Source organism: Syngnathus scovelli, chromosome 9 (genome assembly GCF_024217435.2).
Source record: "Syngnathus scovelli strain Florida chromosome 9, RoL_Ssco_1.2, whole genome shotgun sequence".
Classification (NCBI taxonomy): domain Eukaryota; kingdom Metazoa; phylum Chordata; class Actinopteri; order Syngnathiformes; family Syngnathidae; genus Syngnathus; species Syngnathus scovelli.
The window spans coordinates 7,351,907-7,378,842 of NC_090855.1; the positions used below are offsets into that span (position 1 = coordinate 7,351,907).

Below are 26,936 nucleotides of genomic sequence, written 5' to 3' on the forward strand. Positions count from 1 at the left end.
TGTTGATAACCTTGTTAGCTGAAATTCTAATATATGATCATAGCTGCAGCTCTGCTTACCTGTTGACTTTGACATTATAGTTCTTTTCTGTAATGCAGCCAGGTATGAAGGTGGTATTATGTAAACTCATCATTACACTGTTACATCGCAATCTGAAATGTGCGTCAGATTTTAGAACATCACATGACAGAGCATCTTATGTTTGACATTTAGAAATTAGCATCTTTATTTTATCATTTCATACTGTAGATCCAGGCACAGCTTCAGGATTTCTCTCTAATACAAAGGTGGACTGAGAAAATAATATATATTTCAAAATATCACATAAAATGCTGGAGAATCTTAAATTTTATATTTTTGCGTGGGGGGACTATAGCCCTGCATCTGATGCAAACAACTTCAACCAACATGACAACATCAAATATTACAGTTTCCTTTTATCATCTTAATCACTGTTTAAACCTACCCCTTGTCCCGAAAAAAAAATCAACTCTACAAGGTCAAAAGTGCCCCCATAATAATTAATTCAACAAATCAATGCAAGAAAGAATGTTGCGATTTCAGAACAATCTTGCTGAAACCTGCGTGCAGACCTCAATTCTAACCTCAAAGTAACGTCACGGTTGATGCACACTCCTATATATATATATATATATATATATATATATATAAATAAATTGCCTCTGCTTCCCCACTGACGACCACAGAGTTGGACAGAAGCGCGGGGGTAGGGGGTGAGAGGGGAGGGGGTATAATCGCCCCCTTATAAATATCATTCAAGTGGCCACAGAGGTCCGCTGCCTGGCACGCGTTAGAGACGAACGTAGATGTGTTTGGAGGACGTGCAGCTGGACGCTAAATAGCACAGGAGTTTTTTCTTATTACCACACTGGAAGGTGTAACAGTTTCGTCGTCAACATCGCGCGTGTGGATTTTATTGAGGACTCGCCTTCAACCTGAACTGTGGGACCAGACCTGTGCAAAAAGAACATTTCAACAAAATAAGTTGGGATTCTACATTAGGGAGTGGTTTTTTTCTTCTTTTTATTTTGGTGGACGTTGCTGAATTGCGCCTGAAACGGGTTTTGGAAGCTGCGATGAACCGAGCGCTCTGATGCGGTTAAGGTGTGCTTGAGTCCCGCGAGTAAACAGTACCGTCCACCAACTATAACGTGGTTTTCATTTTTGTTTTTAGATACATACTTTTGACCAGTTTAATGGGGGCAAACACACATACAGCCAACACTTGGCTGCACTTTTACGCACGCTTGATGTGCCAGCACCGTTAAATGAGTGTTGATCATTTCCCACCGAGTAACGGACTTATTACGCCTAAATCATCGAATGAATTATCAACTAAAACAAACAACCAGCCGCTTTTTATTCATGAAAAACATTTGAAATATTTGAGAACCAGTTGACTTGTGCGCGCAAATGCGGTCGGAAGCTTTAGATTTGTGTCCCTAAAATGTGTATTATTAGTGTCTTTTAAGACACCATAGTGAATGTTCCCTTTTATTAGTGCAGTTTCAGCCCTCGAGGAAAAGATGAACCTGTGTTTTGTCAGCCTTCTCCTCACTTTGGATTTGGTCACCGTTGCGCTCAGTTTGTCAACATGCAGCATATTGGACATGGAGCAGTTCAAGAAGAAGCGCATCGAAGCTGTCCGAGGGCAAATCCTCAGCAAACTCAAGCTCGCCAATCCCCCGGAGGACTTCCCCGAGCCCGAGGACGTGTCCAAGGACATCGTGGCCATTTATAACAGTACACGGGACCTATTGCAAGAAAAGGCCAATGAACGGGCTGCAACGTGCGAGCGCCAACGGAGTGAGGAGGAGTATTACGCCAAGGAGGTGCACAAGATTGAAATGCAGCCTATCTATCCATCTGAGAGTAAGTGTCTTTTATATGAACTATAAAGCTGTACATTTGGAAATGTTCAGGATTGGGTTGCACTTCTAAATTTCCTTGAAATGGGGAAACAATTTTGGGAAGCATAAAGGCGTGGGTAGATGACTGACTGGTGATGAAGAACTTGGCTTGCGCAAAAACCTGCAAGGATTTTGTGACAGCCCAAACTGAAAGCTTTTGGCTTTCATCCATTGGGTGGTAACAATGTCTTATCTGCATAATGAACACTCACTATGGAGGTACACCCTCTCTAAATGTGTTACTCACGTTTATTTTTGTGGTTAAAAAAAACCATCCTGTGGGCCAGCCAGAAATGAGAGTACAAAATGAACAGCAGACTGTATTACTTCACTATGTTGTGCAGTCATCAACAGTGTGGGAATTCTTTAAATGGGTTTTGGAGCTGTCCACAGTTACTTCAAGCATTCAAATTCTCCTCTCAGCATGGAGCTATGGTAGAATGGCAACATTACAGTCAGGTCTGTGTCTGTAAGTTGTCAGGAGGACTTGGAGAAAGAAAAAAAAAAACACTTGGCTGTGCTTCAGTGCAGTGACACCCCCCCTCACCCCCCCACCCCTACACACACGCACACACACCCACTTGCACTATATACCATACCTTATTAGTATTCAAAACGATTGGTGTGATATACTGTATCCAAAAAATAGTGTTGAATTTCTATGGTCAGATTCACATGTGGCTTTTGCGTGTGAATTGATACAAGTTAGATGTGTAACCAACGTGATAACTGAAGAGATGTCGATTGGTGGATAAAAAGCAAGCTTGAGGCCCAGAAAAAATAGAAGATCACCCTGATCACTGACTGGAGCTATCACAGTGCATCCCTGCTTACTGCATGGATTTGTTCCAAACCCACCCAAAACTGAAAACCCCAGATATAGGCCATACACTATAATGTCATTTTTAAAATAGATGCACCCTACACACTTTAATCCCATTTAAATATTAAACCACATTTTCAAATTCCTTAGCAAATGTACATTGTTCGCTTCGCTCTACCGCATGGACTCTATTCAAAGACTGAGTGGCGCCACTGAATTGAATTTGAAAGAGCGAAGTCACTTCCATTGGCCGGTAAACAAGCCGGCTGTGTTCAGTCCCACAATGGTAAAATGCTCCTTTCTACCTGTGCTGGCCTAGCAAAACGAAAACCCACCCATGCGCACAGTTAGGCTAAGCTTTGCAAGTAGATTTGCGCAGGGCATAAAAATGTGTGTACCAGGCCTCAACCCCAATCAGAAAATAAATGTACCAGAATGGCAACAGTTAAAAAAAAACAATGACTCAGATAATGAACAGGTCACGTTTTATTAAAATTTTTTGAAGAAAGTCAATAAACTCCAGTTCATATACTTTCTATGAAGTTATGTAATGCTTCACTAACTACAGTGGAAATGTAAGCACAAGAACTGAAGCAAAAATCAACTAGCACGACATTCCGAATGCACTTATGCTTTTAAAGTTATCCGTAGCTCTTTCTGCCATGTAAATACCTCAAATATGAGGCAATTGGGCCTGGCTTCAAGTGCAGTCAGAAAAACATTAACAGGTATAAAATAAAACCAAAGGAAGGGAAGGAGCCCAAATGGACTGCCATTCATGTGAACTGGTGACAGAGACAGATGCTTACCGGAAAAAGATCGTGGAGCTACTCCTTTCAATTATGTTTATTTGGTCTTCTTTATTTTATATACATGTGTCTAGTATTGTGAAAGTGAATATCACATGCTTACAGGGGCATCAACCTTATTTGGTTGGGTTCCAGATTGTCTTCAGAGCCCATAATGTTTGGTTCATCAAACTTTTTTGAAGAACTTTCGAAAAAATATCCTGTGGCAAGTTCTGGTTCTTTCTCTGTGTGCATTCACAGGAGCCCAGTGTCTTCTTGGTAAGTAATATTGCTCAAGGTCTGTGATACTGAAATCACAACCAAAAGGGGAATTCCAACAATTTTACACTCAAATGTTAACTTGTCAGTGGGAATTGTTCCAGTTACACAAGGTCTATGTGGCTCTGCAGCTGCTTTGTGAACCGTGACAAAATAAACATGGTGATGTCATAGTGATGTCACTGCTTTGTTTTTCAGAAGAAAAATAAATTACAGGAATGTTTGTGGGAGTTGGGGTGGTGCAATCTCTCATTGTTCGTTCAAGTCTTAACAGTTGGCTTCTTTGAAGGAAATGTTGATTCTATATATATTTTTTGCAACATTTAAAATGAAGTAGAAAACCATTAGACCCTTAAGTGAGTCCTCCAACTGAAAAAATATCTTTTAATTGCTTTGGCATAAGTGAAGAAACCAACAACTTTTGGCAATACGCTCTGCTCTCAATCTGTGTTTGTTTTGAGATTTCATGTTTCCTTACAACAGTGGGCGTTCTCTTTTTTCTTGCTACTTAATCTCTAAAATTTACTGTTCAGTGTCCTTGAAACGTGTTGGCCTCATCTTTTGTGTTAGTGTGTCAAAATTGATTTGTGCAAACGCATGTGTGCGGTTAAAATGATCTTCTCCTGGGGGATGGGAGATGTAGTGTGTCATGTTGGGGAGAAAATAGTAAACTACTTTTTACAAACCTAAACTTAAATGCAATGTCCGCACGGATGTGTCGTATGAATAGGATTTTTTTTTCCAGTATTAGCAAAGAACTAAAAAACACATCAAGATTTCTGTGATAAATGTTCCTGGTATTCGGCCTACCTAATTGGTTGGTGCCCCCAGTTATTCCTATAAAACACTTTACTACTGGTTAATCTTACTGTAATATCGTCGTGCAATAAATACACTCACTGTTGTAACAGTCTGGCTGGTTGACACGATGTCTTGTTTTCTTAAGTGTGAACCTAAGTAGACAGAAAGGCGGTTTGTTAAGGTCTGTGTGTCCCCCTGTATGCCTCGAGTCCCTTGGGTGCTATCTAGTTCCTAACACACTGAAGTCTGTTATAAAACAGTTTTTGTTGGCAGCCCCCAAAAAGACAGCCAGACAGCTGGTAGGCCCAAGCCTTCCGGACCCGACTATTGATACGATCAGGTCCCCGCAATCTTGTTTTGGTGTGCTGTATTTCCTCGAGTTGTCTTCTCACCCGTTTAGCTGTCTCTGGCATGTGAGGAGTTCGGGGCATTGATGTCACTTGAGGATGTTATGAAGTGTGGTACTTGCTGTGATACTCTGATTAAAGCAGTAAGCAGCTAGTGTGTAATTGAGGAAGTATAGCGATAAAGAGTTGTTTCACTTTTTACCTTGAAGGTGGAAAGCTTTTACAACTTGTTTGCTTTATGCTTGACTTATGCAAACTGATGAATCACAAGGCTTTGGTATTTTGCCCCAAAACAGATAGTACTAAAGAGGGAAACTCGGAATCACACCAGAAATCTTTTTTATTTATTTAGTGTTGGACAGCACTCCAGAAACCAGGAGTATATTTCTGTGGGACACTGTGATAAAACTTGATCAGTCCTTAAAGGCCAACAGACTTCTCCTCGTGGCTGAACTGACTGTCTCTTTTTAAAAATCAAATTTTCCACAGTTAGTAAAGATACCACTACCAGTGGTCTGATTTATTCTTTTGTGTGCTTTGGAAGTGGCGTGGAAATGCACTTAATAACGCTACACACTTCATCAGTGCTTCAGTCACTGACATAGTTTGCCCACAACTATAAATCCTCTTTCAAACCTCAGACCAAAAAAAAAAAAATAAAAAGGGGCCAACATTTCAAACAGTCAAAAGAAACCCTGTTTGTAAGACACTGTGACCGTTGTGAGCCAAAGCCTTATGCTTATTTACAAAGCAAATGTGGACCACATGTTGCTGTCTGCTATTATTTAGTGATCTGGATTCAATAGCACTAATTAGCTCCCCATTAGTGCTTCATTCACATTGGAAACACTTCAACTGCTTTAATAAGCATCATTTGTGATGGCTAAATAATTCCTAATCATCATTGTGGTTCTGTCTCCAGCATGAACCATCGCATAAAACTTGACATTGAGTCGCAAACGTGGTGACAAAATAAATCTACTAACCTTTCAAACCCCTGGTAGCTTTTCAAATATGATTTATCATCATCATTCGGTCGCCATTACAGTGCTTTGGGGATTATTGTTTTCGCTAAGGTTGCTTTTATTGCTTTTACTGGTTACCTCAGTAAGAGCTATTGGTGAGTAAGCAAATTGACTTGTATTTGATGTGGCAGACTTTCCAAATTCTTCACTTGCACACCTGTAAGTAGAAATATGTAAACAATGGCCTGTAAGTAGAAATATGTAAACAATGGTTGACTATAAATGTGATTTATGAATTCTGAGCACAGTCCCAACTGTAGTTAACAGAGGATGGGTGCACTTGCATAAATACATTAAACCAGCTGTTTATTTTTACTTCCTCTGTATTATGGATAAATAGAAATATTTTTTAAATGAGTTATCCTAAGTTCAGACATTATTGGTCATGCTCTTAAAGAAGTGTGTTATACATGTTGAATTAAATGAAGACTCTAAATTTGAAATGTTGATAGCTGTAGAACAATGACATGTATGATCCGTGCAGTTCTGACACAATGACAACATTGAATGGCAAAACTAAAAGAGGCCATGTAAAGGAGGTTGGGCATGTGCATGATGGATTATGTTTGGTTAGTTGGAGTGAAACTTCTGGTTTATCTCTCCTGCATGCTAAATAAACCCTGTCGTGTGGCAGCTGTTGGTTTGTAAAGGGAGGCTTGTAAAAACAACCGAACACATGAAGAACACAAACAAAGTTTCAGTACTTACAGCCATTGCTTGATGTGCGTTTTCTTCCATCTGCAAAATCTGCAGAAACGTTTGATGGATTCTTCCTTGAATCCCATAATACAAACCTTTGATGGGTTTTGTCAAAATGCTGGCAAATACTTACGATCCTCGGATGGTGGAGGTTTTGTGCATCCTTTCTGGGTCTGGATTGTGCAAATGTCGAATTACGGGATACTTTTATAGCATTTCTTCATGCTAGGTAGTAAATAGTGCCAATTGAGGATTTAATCCTTTCTCTATAGAAAAGGCAACATTTTATACGGTACTGTTTTAGTTGTTAGCCAACATGCTTGTGGTTTCATTAAACAGATTCCTACAAATATAAATCAGATTGTTTATGTAGTTTAACAAGCCACAAATTTGGATTGTGCTTTTGTTATATTGGAAGTGATGGTGATGGATGTTTTAGACAGGAAGTAGTAAAGACATAAGTCATCGTCATAGTGCTTACAAATGGCATGCTACGGTAACTATTTTTGCATTTCTGTATTGGACATCGACTAGCATTCCAGCTGAGAAACCAGCTGCAAGAAGAGTTGAACATTTTTAAGAACTTGCAAAAGTGAGGCACTTTACCAAAGAATTGTAGTGGAGTGCTTGCTTTGTGTTCCCTTATGCAAGATCTGTACACTGCTGCCATTTAAAGTACTCCACCGCTGTGGCCAAGTATCGTTGCGTAATAGAGTGTTAGAAAGCGAGCAATTGAATGAGTTAAATGAAACACAAGTTCTTCTTCAGAACTAAATGATTACTAATATTATATTATTTGCAGCAGTGGCAGAATGTAAGATGATAGTCTTAACAGGAGCGGAGGCGCAAGCAGAGCAGAAGAGTGCATGGTGCACATGCTCAGCTGTGCTGCGGCTCACACGCACGGACAGAAAGTCTTGGGCAGCATTTCCAACCGTGCCAGCACTCCACTCAGTTTCGGATTATTATTATTATGCAACAGACTCTTTGAGCGGAGCCGGCTGCTACTGGGATCACAATGGTGTGTGTCATTCACAATTTAATGATTCAACCAAGAGAGAGAGAGAGTGAGTGAGTGAGTGAGTGAGTGAGTGAGTGAGTGAGTGAGTGAGTGAGTGAGTGAGTGAGTGAGTGAGTGAGTGAGTGAGTGAGTGAGTGAGTGAGTGAGTGAGTGAGTGAGTGAGTGAGTGAGTGAGTGAGTGTCCAGTTTGGAGGAGGCATCAGGACATCGGGAGCTTTACTTAAAGCCTTTAAAGAAAACACTAAGTCGTGAATCAACTTCATATTTCTGCTTTAAATTGGAGTTAATAAAAAATGCTTGTGTTTCCCAATACTTTTATCCAAACAGTGAGTCAGATGATACGTATAAAGCATCCATCTAATTTTGTGAAAAGAAGATTTATTTGGAGGATCAGAGATTCATAGTGTCCATATGTTGGATGTGTTATATGGTTAGGTATGATTCACCTGTATTAATCATATTTTGTGGAGCAGAAAAATATGTTTGGCTTACAATTATTCTTCCAGGTTGATGCTACGGTTTTAACATTTGACAAATGGCAGTCCTGTATTGGAATTTTATGCTTGCGAGGAAAGGATACCAGGGAAAACCATTGACAGATACTGGAATACGCATGCAATCGAATAAAATCCTTAAAAAAAACATACTTTCCCAGTAGTTGGATGTCACCCTGACAAGAAAGCTAACCTAAATATGATCTATATATTTTTAAATATTTTAGAACCAACTCTTTGTTTTTCTTGCTCATAGTTCGGCATGCCAGGTGTTCCTCTCATGTGGTGGAGAAGGCCTAATAGGATTCCATGGCTTGCTTCCAGTCACGGAAGCTTTTGTGGTGAAGGCTGACTTGAAATGGCTCCCCTGATCCAAATGAAACATTCAGCTGTTCAACGTGTAGCAAGGATAGTAGGCCGAAAATTAGATTTGCGCATGAAGAAGCTCGGCCGCTCACTAGCACCAGGCAGACGAAAAAATCTTGCACTGCCCAACATTGTAGTTTTGGTGGGAAAACAATGCTGGTGATCGCCCGTGCAATTGAATCATGTGCTGTGGTGTTTTCTCACTTTTAAATCAATACAGCCTCGCTTCATGTGGCTACCCGTAACTTGAATATTGCATGATTTAATGTCAATCTGATTTCGGGCTTCATTAGAGATTTGCTCAAGTCCGTCTTGTGTCTACATGTTGAATTTTGCTGTGTGATATTTAACACAATCACAAAGAACCTGGGATTAAGTGTGGAGTTGTTTTCAATTTGTTATTGGCAGGTGAGTGACTGAGTGAAGTTATCTGCAAAACTCCAGCCAAGTGAAAACTACTTCCCATGAACGCTTGTCATCTTTTTGTCAGTCTTTTCTTGTATTTTCCTGTAGTGAGGACCTCAACCCCCACCCTCCCTCTGTCCCCCAACCTCCACTATCCCATCCTCTGCCTTCATTTCCTCTTGGCTTCTATGTGTTTCATGCTGTCTGCTCCTGTCATCTCCACTCCCATTCTTTCATTCCTTGCCCTGTTGCTTGTCAGAATCACTTTTATGGTGTCTGCGGAATTCTTTGAGATCTTTGATCCCTCCGTGTGGTTTTAGGGCTTTTTAGTCACAATCAGTTTCTTATCTGATCAGCTTCTGATTTCCCATATTTTTCTTAATATGCTTGTTTTTAGCAGTTTATTTCTTCCCCATTATACCTTATTTTATATATTCTAATACATTTTATAAATATACAGGTTCACTCATTGAAATGACCACACCATAAAGAAGCTTGCCACATTTCATTGACGTATTTAAAACGAGAATCCAAAATAATATAGAATAGAGCCCTCCTTTCTACTCTTTGTGTGTATTGACGAAGCCCATCTTTAGTTGTTAATCAAGTATATTTTTGGTCGTTATATGACACATTATTGTAACAAAACACACCTATCTTTAATAAAATATGAACATAAAAACAGATTAGCTCTGTGCATACAACTGGGTTAAACAAGAAAGCCCATCTTCTCAGTTGTGTATTTGTTCCAGAATTAAATATTTGAAATAAAAATGTTTTCACAAAATAAATATATATATATATATCTCATATTAATATTTTGATGTCAAACCCAATTGTTTTCAGTGTTCAGCAAAATAAAGTAATTGGCCTCACTGTTCCAAAACGTTTGGAGCAGACCGCATACATATTTAAATCCAAATAAAGTTCTAACAGTTTGACATTATCGTTCATTCAGACACATCGACATTCAACTCAGACTAAACTTAGCATATTTACTCATGCACCATTGTCCTGCTCACATCTGAGCATGTCTTACTGCGGTGAGAAATATTCAAAAGTAGGTCAAATAGTTTTACCCAAGTCATTCCCAGAACTTGGGTCTTGCAGACAAGTATGCAGTCTGTTTCCATTCTAAAATTCTGAGGTTGTAGACAGTTGCATCCGGTAGTAAATCATTAAATCCATGCACATTGTCCAGCCTAAGGAAAAAACAACAAATCTTCAAATACAAAATATAGTTACATAATGTTACGTGTATTTCAATAGTATACGTCCCAATTCTGGGTCCTTCACACTAAACTACGGCGAGCCAATGATTAGAAAATACACCCAATAAAACTACCATGTGTAAGAAAAGAAAGATGATAACGATCAGGATGTTGAGGCCAGAAGCCACTAACAGCACTGAGGAGTCACAGAGCACATGTGGATTTCTTCAGGCCAATTCCTCAGAAACATCTGCAAAAGCAGTCACAGCTCAATTCCTAACAGCTCGCGATCACAGCGCAATTATTTCACTGCAAATGTTTTCATTTATGTATTCCCACACTTTCAATCTGTTTTTGTTAAGCTCATGGTTTGGGCTGAATCGTAAGGCTGTCACCTGTTCAGGTCATTGAGGGGAGCTGAGGTTTGGAAAATGAAACTGGAAATGGTACAAAAATGTTCCCATGGCCTGGTGTCAGTTAAAAAAACACTCAAGTGGGGGAGCATAGTGGCTGGCTAAATCCTCATATCAAGATTCCAAATGAAACAGTTTTACCGCCAATTGTCCTTCATGTCTTCTAGATCAGATGTTTGCCCACTGCAGGTGTCCTACAGCCAAGGTTAGAATGGCCCTTTCAAACGTCGGGTAAAGTCTGGGCCAACTGATCTACAACAAATATTTGACAAAACTAATGGAAGTGGGAAAAGATCAGAGAGCCACGTGATATTTTGAACATAAGTTCTGATTGACACTGTACTTTAACAAGTTGTTATTGCGGCTGTCTTTCGCGGTGTTGTAGAAGAACACCGCGTTATTTGTACCTTCTCTTGAGTAGAGTAACTAATTGAGGAAACCAAAATACTAGACACAACATTGCATTGGGTGTGTTCGTGCTCGCATGCCTTCATTCAGCGTGAGCTCACTCAAGTCAGGTTTTAATTGAAAACAGATATAGTCAAACAAATATAAAATGTAGAAATTCTTTAGTCTTGATTATACTGTATTTGCTGCTGGTTTCTTGGCCGTGATTTCTTCTGTGCTTTATTTAAACGTCTTGGTTAGTGAAGTTTCCCTGGCTCTTGTGAATGCTGTTTCCTTACAAAATCTTTGAAGACGTATTTAAGTGATGTAATCATACCAATCCGTACCAATTTCTGTCTAAATGTAAGAGCGAAATAATATTTGGCTGGTAAATATTACTTTACTTAAAACATATTCTTAATTAGCACAGTTTCCATCATGTGGGCTCTCCCAAGAAAAATAATATATAATAGAATCTACCAAATCCTTTTTAATCACAGAATTGTATGTTTGTATTGAAGTTGTAAAAGGTGGAGCTGCTGCTAGGGATATTTTAAAAAACAAAAAGCCAAACAAAATACTAAATATTGAACAAAGTTCAAAAGGAAGGTTCAAAATAACAAAGGATGGCAAGCACATGGGGCTCTTTAACAACAACTCAGAATTACAAGGGTCATTCATTAACCCAACTGGAGAATGAGGAGGGTGTATTTGATTGACAACTTTCTTTTCAAAGATAATGCTCAATTTTGATAGCCATTGTAAGATTGTTAACAAACAAAAATTAAGCAATCGTCTTTTTTTTTGCAAACTGCAAATTGTGCATTTGAGTCCTTTTTCACATTCTTGTCATATAAAGTTTACCTAATGTGGCAACAAATGATAGATTAATGCCAAAGTTACCCAACATGTTCATTATTTACTGTCTGTGAAGAAACGAATAGCAACATTTTTCTTTTAAACCTCAATAATATTTTCACATTATTACAAAAAAAAATCTCGTTTCAATCTGTCGTTAATCTCAAATGAATACAAATAACTGGATCGATTGTGTCACACATAGCACATCTATTTATTGCCATTGTACGAACAGATGAACTTTCAGTGTTCCTTTAACAATTGGCCAAATAACAGATGCTTTAGTATTTTACCATCGGTATATGAGGTAATGGGAGTGATGAGTAATGAAGTGACGGATTACAGGAGTCGGGGGTCCTTCTGTCGGCAGTGTGACAGCGCTTAAGTGACATCAGCCCAAACGGACAAACTAATAGAAGCGTAGCAATGCCATCTGTCATGTGATGTCACCTGCCTAAATTCTTGCTTAGACCCGTCGGTGCGATGTAGCAATTTACGCATACAGTGAGTTTAAATCTCAACATTTGCTTGGTAAATAGAGAATTCTTCTGTAGCACTGTCCGAAAATGGTGATGAAATGACCTGCATAGTAGAATACACATGGTTGTGTAAAGAAAATAATGTTGTGGTCACTGCAACAGCACAGTATTGAGTTTTTGACACAAAGCAGGATGATGTAATAATCTCGTAGATGCTCGTAGAAAATACGTTGTAATTCTACTTCTCGATACTCATACTTGGTTTTCCCTCTCATTGCCAATGTCACGGCTCTCCTGTTTTCTGGGTTTGGTCACATGCCGCTTTGCAATGTGAGCCCAAGGACGCTTTTTGGAATTGGGCAGACTCCCCCATAAAATGCAGGTAACCTTGGCAATACTTGGCTGTTGGAATTTGTTCAATGTAGTTTTGAATTACAGTTTTGTTTGCACATATATATTGATGCTTGGTCTGCAGAGCAATTACTGAATTATATGTATATTGTGAGTGAGTTTTTACTGAATGTAAAAATGTGTCTGCAAGCACATTGTGGATCAGTGTGGCTGAAACCATCAAGTGAACCTCTGCTCAATGCAGCCAGTGTTGTGTCAAAGCACAGCAAACTCATTCACAAGGGTCTGAAGCGACTTGTGTAAACGGTTTTCATTCAGGTCCCCTTGGAATTGGAAGTTCAATCTTCTCTGTTGACAGATTGGAAGGAAACGAACAAGAGCATCATTAGTCTTGGCTACTGCTGCACACTCCATAATGGTAAAGGATGTCAAGTAATCAGCACCAGAGGATTAATGACTTTGAGCTTGTGAAAAAAAAAAAAAAACTTTATGGTCACTGAGAACAAGCCGCCGTTTTAAAAGATGTTGAAAGATCCATCTTTGGGCGGGGTTCACCCTGAACTGGTTGCCAACCAATCGCAGTACTAACCACTCACAATCACACCTCGCTCGGCCTACCATGCATGTTTCTGGAATGTGAGAGGAAACCTGTAGTGCCCACGCAGGCACGGGGGGAACATGCAAACTCCACATAGGAAGCCTAGAGCCGGAATCGATCTCTGAACTGTGAGGTGGACGGGCTAACCAGTGCACCACCGTGTCTCCTGAAATATTGAGCTTAATTTTTTTTTTTTTATCATTGAGTGACTGGCAAATTTGTGCAGAAACTGTAAGGACAGAGACATGGACACTCTGGCGGCAGCAGAGATATTTCACAGGTGGCTGTAAAATACGCAAGATTTGGCTGGACAAACACTCCAAAGCTGAATCAGTAAATCTGACACAGTAAATCCTTCTTTTGCTGTATTTTTGCCCCGTAGTCTTCCACATGGAAACTTCAATTCCACTTGAGTAGTAATGATTCTCATTGGATTCTTGGGATCCAAGACAAATGTATGACAAATTAAAATGATTCAATGTTTTATGAGTTTTACAGCAATCCCCAACTATGCAATTTGGCCAATCCGTTTTGTGTATTGTACACAGGCTAAAAGGAGAGTTAGGGTTCACTCACTCTGAGCCAGTCCAATTGCACCATGAATCACCTTCCCTGTCCCTCTCACACTGCGCTCATCTGGTCATTTATTATATTATTATATTCACATCATGTGCATGAGAATCCTTCCCTCTCTGTGTCAGCTGGTCCCAGTCAGTCTGTCTTTTGCCTGTTACAGAGGTTGTATACTCTCTCCAACACCAAAGTGCCTCACATTCCAACCACGCATTCAAGACCTCATCAGTTTCCAATTCACAGTGTTGTGGGCCACTGTCGAGTTCTTCTGCATTTTCTACATGCTTTCCAGTGCTACAGAAATTACTAATGGCAAAATGTGTGTTCTGGAGTGTCTGTCAGACATGTTGTGTGGTTGTCAGGGCTACACGTGTTACCCTGCTCATATGGAAACATCTGTCAAATTGTAGCACATGCAAGTAGACTTCGTGGGGGGTTGTGAAACCGCTACTGTGCATTGCTGCTCTGTCGTTCGATTAAAGTCATTTGCTAACTCTGGCACATTTAGCAAGACTATTTATTTCGGGAGGGAACTTAAAAGATAACATAAATGTTGTCAAGGTTTGGGCTTGGTTGACACGTGCCAAAAGTTGGTCCTATCCTGCAATAATCAAGCTATTGTCCGAAATGTGCAACATTTGTACCCCAGATGCACTATGTCAAAATAATTATTGTAATTTGCTATTGTAATTTTTATTATGAGCTATTCATTTTCTTAGTTGTTGATTTTTAAAACAATTGAAAAGATTCAGAATTCTACAATTATTTTTAGAGTCAAATCATAGAGAAAAACCCCTTGAGTCAACTTAAATTTGGTTATGAACAAGGTAAATACAATTTTAAATTCTTCATTCCTTCCAAGATGGTAAAAAAAAAAGTTTTATTATCATTCACCTTAAAATTTTTGTCTGTCAAACACTGATGAATTTGTTTCCTGTGTTACAGATGTCATTTCCCCCACTCTGTTCAACCCTTACTTCAGACGGCTAATGTTTGACGTGTCCCCTATGGAGAAGAATTCCTCCAACCTGGTGAAAGCTGAGCTGAGAATCTTCCGTCTTCAAAATCCTACTGCAAGAGTTTCTGAGCAGCGCATTGAGTTGTACCAGGTAATACCACACTACGAAATGTGAAGAAGAAAGAAGCAAAAGGTCAAATGCGTTTCTGTTCCACAGGTATTGCAAAGTTCCCCACTCAAAACATGCCCGCATAAAAACAGATTAGCTCTGTGCATACAACCCACCTAACATGCAATCTGCATTAAATATTGAAGATTTTAGATTTTTGAAAAAGCAGTGCACATAAGAATCAAGAACATCCTTAAATATGGCCCAGCACTTGAATAAAACCGAATATTATATTTACAACATGGAAATTGTTTAAAATTCCATCTTTCTTTAATACAGTGCTTAAGGGTGGGACTACTCCATTAAAAAAAAAAAAAATTGAGGATTTAGATTCGTGATTTGATTCTGCAGTAACCCAGAGCTATCGGTCAGTCTGTCTACACCAGCCGGTTTCCATGCTATGTTTACATCCAGACAAGGGGATGACAGCTAGGCTAAACACAGCTCCAAACAGGGAGACTCTCACCAAAGCATACCGCCTGTGCGGGAGGAAGGGACAGGCCGGTACAACGAGGTAGACCTGATAACATCCACCTTGCACACATTTATCATCACACGCACGCACGCAAACACACTCGCTCGCTTAGTCATGTCTATGTATACAGAGGAAAACACAGCACTTCATCTAGATGTGTTTAAAAATATACGAGCCCCTGAAATGCTTTTGAAGACCTTGCCTTCATGCTAAGGTTATTTTCAAGACAGACAGACAGACTCAAGTGATACTGTGTAGTCCAGTGAACAGCTTCAAAACACCAAACGCTACATTTTACTTTGTTAAATCGCACGAACGGGAACACGAACGTCAATTATCTCCTTGCTGCCTGCTGTTTTTGTTTCTTTTAACCTCAAATCATAAATGTTCATGAACCACATGAACGCACTAGCCATGGCAAATGTGTTATTTTCCAATCATCCGAATTCCACCATGTAGACGGTGTGCCTCAAATCCAGATACCTCAGTCTTAACCTTTTCTATTAAGTAAAATTGAGTGCATGTGACCTTGAGGTCAACCAAGGACACTGAATGAGTTGTTGGGTCCCGTGTTTATGATACATGACACAAGAAGCCAGAGTATTTGATAGAAGTATAATAAGTAATATCATTATGAACGTTCATGATGTTCCGTGCGTGGAAAAGAATAAAATAACGACAATTTCCTTTTTGCCGGTGACGTCAACTGTTTTTGTTGCATGATTGGTATTCATTAAGTCTGAATTAAAATAAATGTTAATCATGCAAACCATGAAAAGAAACATTGATTAAAAAAATGCAATAAAAATGTATGACTATTAACCCAGATAAAAAAGAAATATGAATAGAAGCAGCAAGAGTTGTGTTTTACACATTAGTTTAAGATGAGCCAAAACCAACACAGTTCTGAAGGACAGGACCAGCAGAGTAATAATCGTGGCCTGCCTGCCATCTGGCTCTGCTCATGTTCCTGGGCAATCAATCAAAGAGGAGAGAGATGGCGAAAGAGCTCAATTAATGCTTTTGCAATCATGCAATGCAATTTAGTCTCTGTGTGTTCCTATCTTGGGGAATGGGATGCCTACCAATGAGAAATTCTCTTTTCATTTAGTTGTGTATTTATTTATACATTATAGCACACGAAGAAACAATTCACATTTCTTATTCATTATTATTGCAGCATCACTTCAGTTGCATCCAGTTGCAATTCTCCTCTTTTGGTGAGGGGCTGCAGTGGGATTCAAAGCAACAATCATCTAGCCCCAAAGTGTATACAGATGGAGTTTTTTTTTTTTCCTAAAACGTCTTCTCTATTCATGAAAATAAAAACTTCTCAGAAACGTGATGGGCTAGGAGTTTTTTTTTTTTTTTAAATGCGTCAAAAATATATGTAGGGACCCATAAAGCCATCTCTGATAAAAACATGAAGAGTGTCATTTGATTTGTTTTTTTACACCTCTCAACTGTCCTCAGATTTTAGCACACAAAGATCTGACATCCCCAACTCAACGATACATCGACAGCCGAGTGGTACGAACACAAGCAGAGGGCGAGTGGCTGACGTTTGATGTGACGGATTCAGTGAGTGAATGGATGAACCACAGAGGTGAGCGCAGTCCAACACTCATTCATTCTTGGATGCAGAACACTGCAACATGAGCTTGATGTGTGATTCGTTCCTCCTCAGATAGAAACAGTGGATTCAAGCTCAGCCTACATTGTCCATGCTGTACTTTTGTTCCATCAACTAACTATATCATTCCCAACAAGAGTGAGGAGCTGGAGGCACGGTTTGCAGGTTATTTGATCTGAAAGCTTCATAAATTTTGTTAGATTAACATGTATGGACTATTAAATGTTTCAAATACCAGTGGACAGGTTACAGTTTGATTTGTATTTGTGCTCTAGGTATTGATGACAGCTTCGTCAGCGGCGGTGATCTGAAAGTTTTCAAGAGGCTGCGCCACAATACACGGGCTCCACACCTTCTAATCATGCTGCTGCCGTCATACCGATTGGAGTCTCCGTTTCACCACAAATCACATCGAGCAAAGAGAGCCCTGGATGCAGCTTACTGCTCCAAGTAAATCATCCTTCACTAGCATAACAATTCATTTGCTAATTGACAATATGCCTGCAGAGGAAAGGCTTATTGAATTTACCATTTAGGTTTTCTGTTGACCTGATGGAGAGTCTGTTAAGATTTTGCATGCATCATTTCTTACTTTTTTACTTTTCAATTGCTCGTATTGTATTGGTGATCGGATGGATATTTGTGTTTGAGGATGTATCTGCTGCTTCTCCAGGTCCTATACACTTAATTGTATAGATAACCGCTTTGGTAATGAAGTGAAAATAGATTGGATGCTTTTGCTGTCATTAAGAGGGACTCACCGACATCCTTTGCCTCGGGATTCTACAAGTAGCAAGCCTCTTCCACAGCCCCTCGTCATAAATGTGGTTGATGGAAGAAAACTAAATCACTTCTCATCTTTATGAATCGTAGAAATGTTCAAGACAACTGCTGCTTAAGGACGCTCTTCATTGACTTCAAGAAAGACCTGGGCTGGAGGTGGATTCATGAGCCAAAGGGTTACGAGGCCAACTTTTGTGCTGGAGCTTGTCCATATCTATGGAGTGCTGACACACAGCATGCCAAGGTACTATAAAGTTTACAAAGCGTAGTAGTTTAAACAATCTCTAAATTGTGACTGAGGAATGTAAGCAATAAAGTTACATTTAAAACTATACACATGAGCATTTGATTATTATTCTTGTGTTTCCAGGTGTTGGGCCTTTATAACACAATCAATCCTGATGCATCAGCGTCACCCTGCTGTGTGTCCCAGGACCTGGAGCCCCTCACCATCCTCTACTATATCGGCAAGACGCCCAAAATAGAACAGCTCTCCAATATGAAGGTCAAGTCTTGCAAGTGCAGCTAGAAACCAAGCCAGCACGAGCCACGCCCGCCTTCCTTCGCACAATAATGCACACACACACTAATTGCAACCATGCTATCTCTTCTATTTTCACTCAGCACGGTCCAGTGTCATGTGTTCAAGATTAGAGGTACTGAACAAATAAACCTCATTCCAAAATGGCACTGCAATGCTCTTAGAAATACACGACACCGACCATTGATTCCATAAAGACTTTGACGCCATGTGCCTTGTATTTGTTTTTTTTCCCATGCTGTTTAACAGACGGCAAATGCCGCACGTGGGCAAATCGTCCAAGTTGAAGTGTGCCTACACTTTGTAGTGCCCTGCTCGGCTTTCCAAGCATCAGCCCCCTGTCGGCTATCAGATGTCAAGATTCAACCTGTCATATCCAATCAAGCCTCTCCCTCCTGAAAGGGTAACACTGCAATTATTTTGGCTGGTGTATTGTTCGCATGCAACTACACAAACTAAACAAAAAAGGCTAGAAGAAGAAGAAATCCGTTGATTTTCTTATCGACATTGATAACCGTGAAATGATAATTACACGAGACAGAGCATTGCAGGTAAATGTTTTGTGTGGTATGTTTGCTATACATTACGATGATGGAAAATAGTGGAACTAATGAAGATCCAGTTTTAGTGAGATTGACTAATACTCAGGGCTCTGTTTTAGTGGACAGTGTGCCTACGCTCAGATTTAAAAACTGATCTGGCACTTGCTTATAAAAGCACTTTGCATATGTCCGGATCCTGAATGGACTCCAGCCATGTATATTGTGCGCCTCTCCTGCGCTGATTTAAAGGGAAAAAGAGGCCGGGTCCATTGGCCAGGAAGCGAGTTGTCCACACCCACAACGGCACAAACTGCCCATTTCTAACTGCGTCCCTAAACAAAAATACCGTAAGAAAGAAAACTCCACCTATGTGCAGAGTTAGTTTGCGCATTGTGATGAACCTGTGCTTGGCACAAAAGTAGTTGACTGAGTCTTTTTCTCTCAAACTAAAAAAGTACAAAATTTTGGTCTGCCCCTTATTTACTCATTTAGTTTTAGAGAATCGTTGTATGTTCAGTTAAGTGGGGTATTTTTATGTCAAATTTGCTTGATTGACAAAACGTGACAGTTACAAATGACAGACTCCATGAGAACAATTTCACCCAAAATTCATCTTGTCTCAATTTATTCATTCAGTGTGAAGTGTGAGTATTGCAAATTGAACACAGACCTGTTTCATTTGCAGGAATCAATGACATTATGTAGTATTAATATTAACCATAGCACAACAATGACACTATCAAGAGGTGATTGAATAAACGAATCAGGAAAACCCTGGTAGAAAAAAAAATATTGTTAAAATGAAACATGGATTTAATGTGTCTTTATTTTAGTAATGTGAGGACAAAATGTTGATTTCCGTCATCACAATGTGCAAGTGGAAATACCCTTTTTTTTCATTCGCCTTCTATAGAAGGCCCAGTCAACATGAATCACCTCACACACTTGTCACATGAGACCGATTAAGGCAAACACTGGAAGTTTATGTGATAGGTTTTTATATGTGAAATGATTACACAGATCCACCCTCAATCCCCATCCATCTTTTTGCTCTCTCCCTTATTCAGTCACGTCACATCCTCATTTGTATTTGTCTTTGTTTTGTATCCTTTGTATTTTTAATGTATTCATTGTTTTGCTATTTAAGATGTTTGTGCTTAGGTGCTTAGAATATATTTGACAGTGGACAATTCAATGACCTTGCATTGTGGGTATGCGCCCCCTTCAACCTTTTGTATCTTTCAGGTGCTCTATTAAAGATTATTTTTGTTTTAAAATGTTACTAGTTTTGGAAATAACTGCTGTCAGCCTATACAGGTTGATTTCCAAACCTTTTTTTCTTTCTTTCAAAACAGTTTACTCTATGCATCTGTCATTAAAACGTTATTTGGGAGTACAATTCCGTTTGCAAGCGCTGCAATCTGATTCCTGCAGTGGCTATTCTAGCAGCTTCAAGATTGTTGATTTTCTGACAAGCCCAAATGACCTTTGGAGCTCAAGTGCGTCGTACTAAAAGGCTAATGACATTGAGTTGCTGTAGCTTCCTCAATCTTTCCAACCACTTACTGTAGTGAGCATGTAGACAACATTGGCATTAAAGCAATTATTACGATGCATCTCGACATTTGACTTGGCCGTGCTGCAGCATTTGTTAAATTGTTAAAAGTGTAGGTAGCTACTGAAATTCTTCCCAAAATTATAGTTATATACCTGTCTGCCTAAACAGAAAGAGTCAGAGAAACTATGTATCTAAAAAAAGTGAATTCAGTTCAAAAGTCCTCATTTTCGTTGAAGATGGTAAAGCAATGAAATTAAAAATCTCTGCATTAAAGCACCAAAAAATAGTTTCATCTTGTTGTCTAATAGATTTGTTAAGCACATCCAACATGAAAAGATATTATTTTTCAACCAAGCACTCAAATGGCCAAAAACTGAAATGGGACAACTTTGGTAAGTCTCTCTTTGCCTACCTTCTGGAATAAAACTCAAAGGTTTCTGGCAGAATCATTTCTAGGGAACTCTGTTGAGGAAGCCAATCTGAAAACATATCTTTCTTGCGTGACAAAAATCTAGTATTTATGTTCCACTTATCATACTGCGTTTGACTCAATCACGGTTGAACCTGTGATTTGTGGTTAAAATAGAAAAGCTTTCCACGCATGGAGAAACTAAAAACAAGTGATGACATTTTATACATGCCGATGAATTCTGGGTGTCATGTCATACACTCATCATGTGTTTAGCCCACAGTGGTTTAGAAAAATCTTTCACCGAGAAACTGGTCTTATGACGAGGTCTTTGGACAAGTGATGATAGTCCAGTGTTGCTTACGAGAAGAGGAAGCCTTTGAAATCTTATAAGATCTCAAAAACATTTCACTCAGTCTATGGTCAAATCAAGTATTCCACTTTATTCAAGCTTACAATAACATCGTCATGGGCATTTTGCCACAACATCTGTCTGTCATTAGCTTTTAAAACAAATTGCACTGATGATGTTTTATTTTTAGTACGTTGAAAAACAGTTCTCTTTATATTTTGGTTAGTTAAACACCCTCCGCCTTCATCAAAAAAAGAGTCTGGATTATCAGCCTGGTTGGGGAATGCCAGTAGACAGCCTGACTAGCAGGGAAAAAAAGATTTCTTTCTTTGTCATGATGGAGCTGTTGTTGTATTTGTGCTTTTTTTTTAATTTTATTTTGAAATGTGATTACGACCCACTATACTGTACTGTAATGCAGTATACTGTGGTACCCTAGTGGTAAATAAATTATTTATGTTTCAAGGAATTCACTGTTGTGCGATTATTTCCAGTGCATTGTGTATTTGTGAAATGCATGCAGGTTTTTTGACCTGGTACATAAGAAATGCACACAGGACTATTAGCACCGGACCACTGCTATATTTTCCTCTCTACATAGTATTTTGCACACGAATAAGCAGAAAATGTGAAGACACAGTTTGCAGTTCAGTTAAGCCTTTTTATTGGCCTCCATCATTCCAACCTCAATATGAACAGGCATGCATTTTTTCCCCTGCCAATCCTCGATTGAAAATGCAGTTAAGACCAACTTGATGACTCTAGCTCGCAAATCAAAACTAGATGCCAATGCTGGAAGTTGTAATCAGTTGCTTAACCATACAAGTATGACGAATATAGTGGCATGGCTTACGGAAGAGTAAATGATCGTACATAAATCTGCAGTTAAGAGTTCATCTTGTATTCATAGTTTCCATGTTTATCTTCGAAAGGGAAGAAATCTTCTGTGCTAACTTTAAATCACCTTTTCTTTCAGGATGTCAGAAATGCGGGACAAAGTGCAATATGGAAAGTTATCTTTGAAACAAGGTGAGGAATTAATCAAGTATGTTTTAGTTGAGTCAACTGACAGTAGTCTGAAAGTATTTTAAGACACTCATCATCCTCATCATTTGGGGGATTTAAAAGAATATTTACCATTGGAGGGAAGTCAATAGCCATTTCGGTTTATTGTCTTTCGCTTTACCGGCCATACCTATAGAGTCAACGTCCTCCATTAGTTCACTATTTTTGTTTTTAATCAGCCCTTGTCTATCGCTCCTATACCCTGCTTTCCTCCAGCCCTTCCGCTCTTTCTTTATCCCACTTTCACTGATAAACAGGCAAAACAGCGGAATGCTTGCCGGTCAGGAAGCCATTGTGGTTCGGTGTGGGGAACTTTTCTACTTGAGGCAGGAAACTCATTCGTATGTGTTTTTATGAGCTTTTTCAGCACAAGACAATAATATATACATATAATGTTTTTCAAGCATGGCGGAGGGGGCAGGGGGGGCAGGTATTTCACATATTTGAATACCCAAAAAAACAATATATTTCATACATACAATACATACAGTTATCATTTTTTAATAGGATAAAAACATAAATAATTAAAACACAACACGATGCTGATTATTTATAGATTAAAAAACAAACCTCCCTTCTTTGCTCCTGCTTGTAAGATAAGCTTGCTGTCAGCTCTGGAAATGCCAAGTAAATAATTTCCTTAGTTAATAAAACAAGCAATCTAGCGCCTATCTTCACAATGCCCAATTTTTCTTGGAAGGTTCTTGAAGGCCCAGACTGCATCTTGGTATTCAGCGAGGTGAACCTTACTCTATTAGCTCACTATTATGGGTTATGTATTCTGCAGGATGGGGGAGTCAAGATTCTTGGTGGCGAAGCCCCTAACAGGATAAATAAATCAGTGTGCACCTAATGATTTGTTTAATGCAGCAGTACTCCGTGACGAATATGTTGATCATGTTTTATCGGTTGTCTGTGACGGAAACTCCGATCGTTTGTACAAGGCTGGCCTACTGCCATCGTGCTAAGAGACATCCAAAAGGAAGTCTGCAAAGAAGCCACTGTTTGCTTGACTTGATTGAGCTTTTCCTGCTGACACACAACAGCTTATTCAGTTCACCATTTCGGTATTTGTATAGGATAGTTTCAATGAATTTGGAATTTCTCCCTCTTAAGTGGGCAATGACAGAATGTCCAGGGATGCAGTCTTTACATCAAGCTCAGGACCTCCACTCCCAGCAGGTTCACCTCCAAGATCATCTGAGAGCAGTCACCCAAACATCTGCTGCCATATTCGCTCTGCATAACCAAAGAATTTCTTGACAAATTGTCAGACAGTGACTTAGAGCAGGTCTTTTCATAATGGATTAATGTGTGTTTTCACTGTACAGGGCAGATTGCAAATATTGTGGCATCATATGGGTGAGCAGTTTGCTGATGTCAGCATTCTGGATCGAGACATCTATGAATTGGGTGGAGTTTGACACCAATTGAGAAGGCTCTGGCTCGACAAATCCAACGTATTCTCTATTACATGGAAAAAGTCGAAGGTCTTCAGCTCATGAAAAATGGGGGCAAAGAAAAAACTGTCGCGATTACATTTCAGAGTAAATACCTTTAAGCTGAGCATTATATCAGTTTTCTGAAAACCCCACTTGTAAGCCTACACTCCTCTGTTAGATCGCAGGCTTCAGCTACAGATAAACTTGTCAGGCTGATGGACAAGGACAGTTGGATTTCCTGGCTGTAAATCAAGGTCATCTTGAGGGACAATGCGCCATTCAATAAGGGGGTTCAGGCCACGAGGGGATCGTTCAGCATTGTTCATTCCACTCTTGCTCTCATGTAGCTTTAGCTAAATAACACTGAAATAGTTTCAAAGCAACAGTTGGTTGCTTTGAGCTATTTGAGCATATACATATTTGAAGGTGCTACAAAAATCACTCAGGCACCAGGTTTTTATTTTGACAGTGCAATAGTCTGCTTTCAGACACGCATAGTTTCACCAATACTGTCATATTGTCTGGCAGTAGCCAGTCAATAACGCTGGACCCCGAAAAGGTTTCACAGAGATTTCTCTACCATTCCCTCAGTGTAGGATCAGTTTGTGTACATTAGAGCCCTCCGTGTGCATGTGCAAGCCATGTAAGAAAAAAGGCAGTTCATTAAAAGAAAAATATGCACTTTTTGGGTGAATTTGAAAAAAGAAAAAAAAATCTTCAAATATTTAATACTCAAATGTTGGCATAAAATCAAGACTTGCCTGATGGGTCTCTGACTTGCTCAAAGTGCAAAGAGCAACACGAAGTTCTAAATCATTCACAATTCTATTTCAGCAAACAATGTCTATAACTAATTAGCAAAGGTGATCACAAAAATTATATTAAATTCAAAATGCGAATCTACTGTAGAAGTTCACAAAAACGCCAATGGAATTTTCCGATGTAGAATCAGCTTCCGAACTGTTCATCCTTACGAGGGTTAAACTTCTATTTAAAATTATTTCATTTGTTGCATTCCATTTTCCATTGAAAAATATTCGCACCATGACCTGAATAAAATGCAGACAGTTTCCTACCACAGAATGTCAATAAGGTATGACGAGAGGAGTTAGCTGTGTGTGTTCGAACCATTCTGCTGGAAAGTTGAAGTATTGTGGTCAGAGTGGTGGATAGATTTACTGCTAAATGTAGAAGTCCATCTTCAATTCCAACTCAAATAAGATTTTAATACAAGTGCCGTCTGATGCTGTTGGTTACAACCAAAAGTAGCACACAAATTCCTGCCAGTAGCAAATGTCACAACTAACACCAAAATACATGATTGAAACACATCTGTGAGCTGCTAATAAAGTAAATAAAAAACAATATATAGTGTGTACAAAGTAAGATGAGGAAAATATTCGCATGACATTGGGAAGTCAACAAACACAGAGGCACAAAAATTGCTGTAGGAGCTGATTGGTTGAATTTATGAGCTAAAGTTACATTTTTGTCTGTTTCTGTTGTCTGTTTGAAATAAATAATTGATTCATTCGTTCATAGCTACGGCAAGCCAGCATTATTTCTTGATTGTAATATAACATATTCATATAATACAGCAATCAAAAAAATATTTACAAGCTGACTTTAGTTGCTCCTGGTGCACTCAAATGATTGCTCGTTGTTTCCAGAAGTATGAATGTGTGACAGACAAATGCGTTCTGCCTGCACAGTTCAAAATCTTTTAGAAGCATCCTGCGATTAGCAATAAATGTGTTTGCCAGCATCCCATGATGTCAATACCAGATCTCTGACAAATTTTATGAGCCCCAAGTGCAGAGTATAATCCTCCTTGACATTATTCCAATCCCTCCATACACCTTCGGGCACCATTGAGGATCTCTGGCTCTGCTTTAGCCCAGATTTCCTCCTAATTACGATCAGTTATTATCGTGAGATTTTACACACACAGATCTAAGGTTGCACGGGGTCAGTGACCCTACATAGAATAGTGGTTACTTAATCTGCATGTTCTCATCCTTGAACTCATGCACATGAAGTTTATAGTAGATTTAGCCTGGGGTTAAAGCACTGTCCCATGGCCCACCCACACCATTTCCACACAGTACTCCTTGTTACACATTGCCTCAGTAGGAAAATAGAAATATAAACTCTACAGCAGAATCTCCTCTGCCCTGTACTTCCCACACTTCAGAAATAAAAGGCAGCTGTCAATACTCAAGGGTATTCAACTTTCATGTAATTCTCCAAATCCCTTGACTATAAATTGATTTAGAAATGTGTAAATATCAATGTCACCAGTAAAAGTATTCATGAAATTAAATAGTATAATATATCATATGTATAATCAATTGTAACCTCAATAAGGATGCATTAACCCAAGCTGTCAACAGTGAAAGTTGCTCAGTGAGAAATACAGTCACTGCTCCTTAAGCCACTATCTCTGTTCCACTATGGCGGTCAGATATGATGCAACCTTGGGCCAGGAGATGACCGCTAGTTGTCATGAAATGAGCAAGCAAGTTCAGGCTGAGGAAACAAAGTCCAGACACCAGAGCTGAGGTTACCTGCTCATGGTAGTCAGGGGTCAACTATCATATGAACAGATATGAGTGTGTCGATTTGGGTTGTGCCTCTCCGTCACTGCTCATTCCGGGGCCACACAAGTTGCCTGATATGGCCATCTACAAGTGTTGTGTCTGTTTTTGTAATTTATTATGATAGCCCTACTTCACTGCTGTGTTATGCTGAGGAGGATGACAGACATTCTTTTAGTTCCTAGTTCTGTGGTCATCATCACACTTTGAAAATAGTGAAAGGTGCATGATGGTGACTCATCCACTAAAGTTTTGTGTGACATTAATGGCGCAGTTTTACAGAAAAAAATGTTCCCATTGATTTATTCATTTACTTTTAGGGAACAGAGCCAATGGTGTCCTTCACTCCTCAAAAACCCTCCCAGATATTATTAACGTCCCAGCTGTTTTACTCTAATCTTGTTTTACATTACAGGCCCCTAGTTCACTCAAGCTGAGGTCAACGTAATGAGAGAGTGGAAAAAGTGACTTGTATCTTTTCCCTCATTCTTTCTCTCATTTTGCCTGTGATGAACATAGCATGTTGAAAACCATGAAATCCAACCGAACATGGAAAGCCTGCT

At 39.3% G+C, this 26,936-nt stretch overlaps 1 protein-coding gene across 1 annotated transcript; it reads left to right on the forward strand.

Annotated features, from left to right (window-relative positions):
* Positions 1-752: 752 nt before the first annotated feature.
* tgfb2 (transforming growth factor, beta 2) lies at positions 753-20,294 on the forward strand. The gene is made up of 7 exons (XM_049729928.2): positions 753-1,893; positions 14,795-14,958; positions 16,925-17,057; positions 17,139-17,249; positions 17,360-17,534; positions 17,958-18,111; positions 18,238-20,294. Exons 1-7 carry the CDS (start codon positions 1,506-1,508, stop codon positions 18,394-18,396), a joined length of 1,284 nt encoding a protein of 427 aa, XP_049585885.1. The 5' UTR covers positions 753-1,505; the 3' UTR covers positions 18,397-20,294.
* The last annotated feature ends 6,642 nt before the right edge of the window (positions 20,295-26,936 follow it).